This window comes from Elephantulus edwardii, unplaced genomic scaffold (genome assembly GCF_000299155.1).
Source record: "Elephantulus edwardii isolate Elephantulus edwardi_28Jun2011 unplaced genomic scaffold, EleEdw1.0 scaffold00062, whole genome shotgun sequence".
Lineage (NCBI taxonomy): Eukaryota > Metazoa > Chordata > Mammalia > Macroscelidea > Macroscelididae > Elephantulus > Elephantulus edwardii.
This window is the reverse complement of record NW_006399812.1, coordinates 5,402,818-5,408,538: the sequence shown is the minus strand read 5'-3', so window position 1 is coordinate 5,408,538 and position 5,721 is coordinate 5,402,818. Positions and strand designations below refer to the sequence as shown.

General features: G+C 38.1%; 1 protein-coding gene across 1 annotated transcript in view; it reads left to right on the top strand.

The window, feature by feature from the left end:
- FBXL3 (F-box and leucine-rich repeat protein 3) overlaps positions 1-5,721 on the top strand; it is a 26,811-nt gene that overhangs the window by 9,826 nt on the left and 11,264 nt on the right. The window contains exons 2-3 of the mRNA XM_006887809.1: positions 876-1,224; positions 5,302-5,424. Of these exons, the coding sequence (XP_006887871.1) occupies positions 877-1,224; positions 5,302-5,424 (471 nt within the window). The 5' untranslated portion in view covers position 876. The remainder of the gene's footprint in view (positions 1-875; positions 1,225-5,301; positions 5,425-5,721) is intronic.

Sequence of the window (5,721 nt, the reverse complement as noted above, 5' to 3'; positions counted from 1 at the left end):
CTATACCAGTCAGATCCGATTTGACGGTACACACACACAAAATAATAAAATAAAATAAAAAATTAACAACACGTCCAAAGTATGTCAGACGAAGCTTCAGAATCCTTTCCTCCAGGGAGCAGCCTGGTTTCACTTTCTCTAGATAGACTTGTTTGTTCTCCTAGCAGTCTAGCAGTCTCTGGTATATTCAATGCCCTCCTTAGCACCACAGCTCAAAAGCGTCAATTCTCCTTCTATCATCCCTAGTCATTGCCCCGCTGTTGCCTATATCAAGCGCTCCTTAGTCTCCAGACTGACATGATTGCTGTTGAGTATTTTGGAGAGGTCTTTTGACAGCAGTCTTTCCCCTTGCAATTTGTCTTTTAATTTCCTGGCTGCTGGTACCAAGAGTGTTGATTGTAGAGCTAAGCAAACTGAAGCTGTTAACAATCCCAATCTCTACACCATCCATCATGATGCTGTCAGTCGGCCCAGTGATGAGAATCTTTGTTTTTTTGATGTTGAGCTTCAATCCATATTGAAGGCTGCAGTCCTTGACCTTCTGCAGTAACCGCTTCAAGTCCTCCTCAGTTTCAGGAAGTATGACACGGATTGCTTATGAGTCTACCTTCAATCCTGATACACATTTCTCCCTTTAGAGCCCAGCCTCCTGAATAATCTGTTCCACATATAGAATGTGTAATACCACTCTACTAGCATTTTTCATTATGTTTTAATATTCTTACTGTCTGGTTACACTTTTGTTTGTAATTATGTATCTATAAATGGGGCTGTATGTGTTTGTGTGACTGAAAGAAGAGAGAATTTTACATTACATTTATTTCTATTCAGAAGTTAAATAGATGAAAAAAGTGGATGCCTTTTTTTCTGCCTAGGATGAAACGAAGAGGAGAAGATAGTGAGCACAATTCATCTGAAGAATGTACTGCAGAGAAATCCAAGAGACTGAGGACTACAAAGGAGCATTCTCAGACTTGTGATTGGGGTAATCTCTTCCAGGACATTATTCTTCACGTTTTTAAGTACTTGCCTCTTCTTGATCGGGCTCATGCTTCACAAGTTTGTCGCAACTGGAACCAGGTATTCCACATGCCGGACTTGTGGAGATGTTTTGAATTTGAACTGAATCAGCCAGCTACATCTTACTTGAAGGCGACACATCCAGAGCTAATAAAACAGATTATTAAAAGACATTCAAACCATCTTCAATATGTCAGCTTCAAGGTAATGAATATTTTAAAATATTCTTTTATAAAACAAAGCATTTTCCCTAAAACTGTAGTCTTTGTTGTTGTGTACTACTGAGTGGGAACCAACCTGTAGCTGACCCTCCAGGAGGTTTTCAGAAACAGTCGCATGGGAGGAAACTGCCCATCATTAAAAGGTTAAAATTTTCCCTGGAGTCATCTTAAAACCAAAAGTAGCTTAAAGTAGTAAAAAGGCCTGCCTTGAGAATCTTGGTTTTAAGAACCAAGATACAGTGCTGCAATCCCAGAGGCACACGTTTTGAATCCACCAGATGCTCTGTTGGAGAAGGATGGGCTGTCTCCTCTCATGCCAGTCAGATCTAACTCAATGGCCCACAACAAAAGAAAAAGAAAAAAATTATCTACAGAGGATCAAACTAAAGACAGCAATTTGAGTGATTAGATAGGATGCTTAGGGGCTGGTGAGTTCCTGAGGAAAGGGCATCTCAAAAGGAAGGTGAAAAGGTGACAGAGCTCAAAGAATGCAGTCACCGCACATGGAGAAACAGTTTTTTCTGTACTACACATGTTGAATTATTTTTTCTGTACTAACCTCTACTAAAGCTTAGCAATTCAGACCTACCAGCAACTCCATGGGACAGTAATGGACAGTCTTCCCCATAAAGATTTAAGGGGGTAAAAGGAGCAGGACCAACTCAGCAGCACGGGTTTTGGATTTTGCCAAAATCCAATACTGTATTTTCGGTAGCAAAATAAATAAAATTTAGTGGGAAAAGTAAATTTTTGGTGGCTTTCATGTCATAAGCTCATTTTTCTAAAATACTTGCTTTTTAGGGAAAGGACAAAGATTTAGTTAGAACTGTGTACCTTGGAAGCTGTCACAAATAATTGTGAGAAACCAGCTACTCTATTTTAACACGATTACTAATTTTGAAGATAGAATAGCTAAGCATAAGTCACTAACCAAAGTTGTCATTGATAGTATTGTGCTGAACAAATTTGAGGAAGAGATTGTGTGATAAAATAAAAATGGGAACATGATATTTTTTCTTTATTGTGATTTTAATGACAGCTTATAGAGAAATTGGATTTTTTATTCATTCATTTTTGCACATTTTTCTGCCTCCCCCCAGCTCACTTTTAAAAAAAAAATTTGTTTCTAAGAAACTTTATAATTCAGTTAAGTAAAGCATAATTGTTATTTCTAATGGAAAATATTGCTTAGTGAAGAGTGGGATATGGGGTCAAAGAAAAACTGTGTCAAAGATTTACATGAATATTATTTTATTGATAAATAGAAATGAGTTCATGGATGATTGCCAAAGAGAACTATTTGGGGTTTGGATTTTTGTTGTTGTCAGAGGGATATTGCAAATCATCTGTGTTCTCATTATTACTGCATGATGTCTACTATGTCTCTTCTATCAATAAGTGGCATTTTTAGATTGCTTAGAATAGTATAATAAATCGCAATAGTTAGTATGAGAGTCCATAGGCTTATAATGGTTTCTTTGGTGAGGCAGAGGGAGGCAGAGTGGAGCTTAGGCATGTTTACTAAATCTTTGACTGGACACCAGATTTTCAGCAAACTGACAGTTATTTTTAAAAAGAAACTACATATTAATACCTGATTTACTTATGTGTAACCATTATTAAACAGGCAGGTTAAACAGCGAATGTTTAACAACTTCACAGCTTCTTTCCATAACAAAATCCTAATCTTCCCTCAAGAATGTCTTCCATCTTAAATGGTGATCTTGAGCTTAATCCGTCTACCATCCTCCATATGTGTACAAGGATGTGTAAAGGGTTGTAGTACAGCTCAAGCACAGAGGTGCTACTGTGACTGAAGTATGGTTGTTGGGTTTAGCAAATGCAAACTTAGGATACCTAGTTAAATTTTAATTTCAAATAGATAATAATTTTTCATATAAATATGTCCTAAGCGATAATATTTGGCATATTTTTAAAAACATATAAATCAGACTCAATTTCAGTCCTAGAGAAGAGTAGACCTCCCTGTAAAGCTTCCAAGGCAGGTGACTGACAGCCACAAGGAACAGCTGTTGGGTTTCAGCTGCTAACCTTTGTGTTAATATACAACATATAACCCCTGTCCCCTTGTGAAGAAACAAGAGCATGTGTCTGGAAGTTTGAATCTACAAGCAACTCCTCAGGGGGAAGATGGGCAGTCTAAGATTATACCTCAGAAACCGAGTGGAGGGTCTCTATGACCTGCACTCAACTCATTGGCATTAAGTTTGGTTTTTGGAGTGAGTGTCTTTAAAAACATTTACACTGTAGACATTTAAATATTGTACGAACTCTCATTGCTGTCAAGTTGAAACTGACTCATAGCAGACTGCAGCAGGTTTTCAGAGACAGTAAATTGTATAGGAGGAGATTGCCCATTTTTCTCCCAAGGAGCAGCTGATGGATTCCTGAGTTGGCAGTGTAATTCCTTACCCACTAGGCCACCAGAGCTCCCTAATTCATTATAGGTTTGAGTATATTGTGTGTATATATATTATTATATATAGAATTTTTGTTGTTGTTGTTAAGTACCATCAAGTCAGACCCAACTCATAGCTGATCCTCCAGTGGATTTTCAAAGACAATATATTTCACAGGAGGAGATTGCCCATCTTTCTCCTATGGAGCAGCTGGTGGATTCGACCCAGGTACCTTTGGTTTGACAGTGCATCTTACCATTAGGACACAAAACGTGTGTGTGTATGAATATATTGTATATCCATGTATTGTTTGATCACATTATCAGATATTCATTTTAAAAGATTATAATTTTATTCTATTAAGCTACTTAGTTTACTTGGAATATGTCAACCTAAAAGCTGATTTCTTTCATGTCTCTCTCATTGACATCAATTTGGAACCATCTCATTAGTGACCCTCCCTTTAGCAGATTTTCAGAGCCTGTAAGTTGCACCAGAAGAGATAGCTCATCTTTTTCCCAAGCAGTAACTGGTAGATTTGAACTGCCTCTCTTTAGGTTGGCACTAGGCAACCAGAGCTCCCCAGCACAGGAGAGGAAGACACAGGATGAGATGGATGGACTCAGTTACTGGAGAAATGGGATTAGGTCTGTCAGAGATGATGAGATTGGCTGAGAATAGGGCAGGTTTCAGAGCTAATGTACATAGGGTTGCTGAGTCACAGGCAACTTGATGGAAAATAACAGCAACAAAACTAAAGCTACATTTTCATAATTATTGTTGTTATATGCCGTCATCGGGTATCCTGTGACTCATAGCGACCCTCTGTACAATAGCCCTAAGGCCTGCTCTACCCTGTGCCAATCTTATTGTCTCTGACACACCCACCCCAATTACCCTAGTCACTGAATCAATTCATCTCATCGAGGGTGGTCTTATCCTATGATCCCCCCTTCCTAATTATGACATCCCTCTCCACGGACTGATCCTGCCTTGAAACATGTCCTCAGTGTGTCAGCCGAAGCTTCAGAATCCTTGCCTCCAAGAAGCAGCCTGGTTTCACCCTCTCCAGGACGAATTTGTTTGTTCTCCTAGCAGTCCATGGTATATTCAGTACTCTTCTCCAGCACCACAGCTCAATGACATCAATTCTCTTTCTGTCATCCGTAGTCACTGTCCAGCTCTCTGATGCATAGCAAATAATTGCAAAGACCATGACCTGTATCAGGCACACCTTAGTCCCCAGATGACATCGTTTCTCTTCAGTACTTTGAAGAGATCTCTGACAGCAGACTTTCCCAGTGCAATTTGTCTTTTAATTTCCTAACTGCTGGTACCAAGAGTGTTGATTGTAATAGCCAAGCAAACAGAAACTGTTAAGAATCTCAGTCTCTTTACCATGTATCATGATATTGCCAGTTGGCCCAGTGGTAAAAACCCTTTGTATGTTTTCATAATTGCATTTATAATTTTTCAGGGGAACTTATCCCAAAGTTGAAGTTATAGGTTAGGGTATGGATAAATAACTGTTAAGTCTTTAATTTATGATAAAATATACATAGCCATTTTACTTATATCAAATTGTAATTGTACATGGAAATGTAAAGATACACATGCAGTAAATAGTGTTCTTTTCCAAGGTGGATAGCAGCAAAGAATCAGCTGAAGCAGCTTGTGATATATTATCACAACTTGTAAATTGCTCTTTAAAAACACTTGGACTTATTTCAACTGCTCGGCCAAGCTTCATGGATTTGCCAAAGGTATGTGCTTTGTTTTTTCTTATAAGCACTTAGTGACAAATCTAATTAGAATCCTGACCTCCTTATATTGTCAGTGGGAGTATAAGAAAGGTATTACATATACTGAAAAACCAGTTATGATTTAGAATGTTATTGTGGACAAATTGAGTCCACCTCATTGTGACCCCATTTCTGCATAGTGTAGCTGTCTCATTGTCTCTTCAGAGCTCTGACCTTTATTTCATTTTTTTAAAAATATATTTATTATTAATTTCAGGAAATTTACAGAGAGTTTGGATTTCCATTTCTTCAATGTTG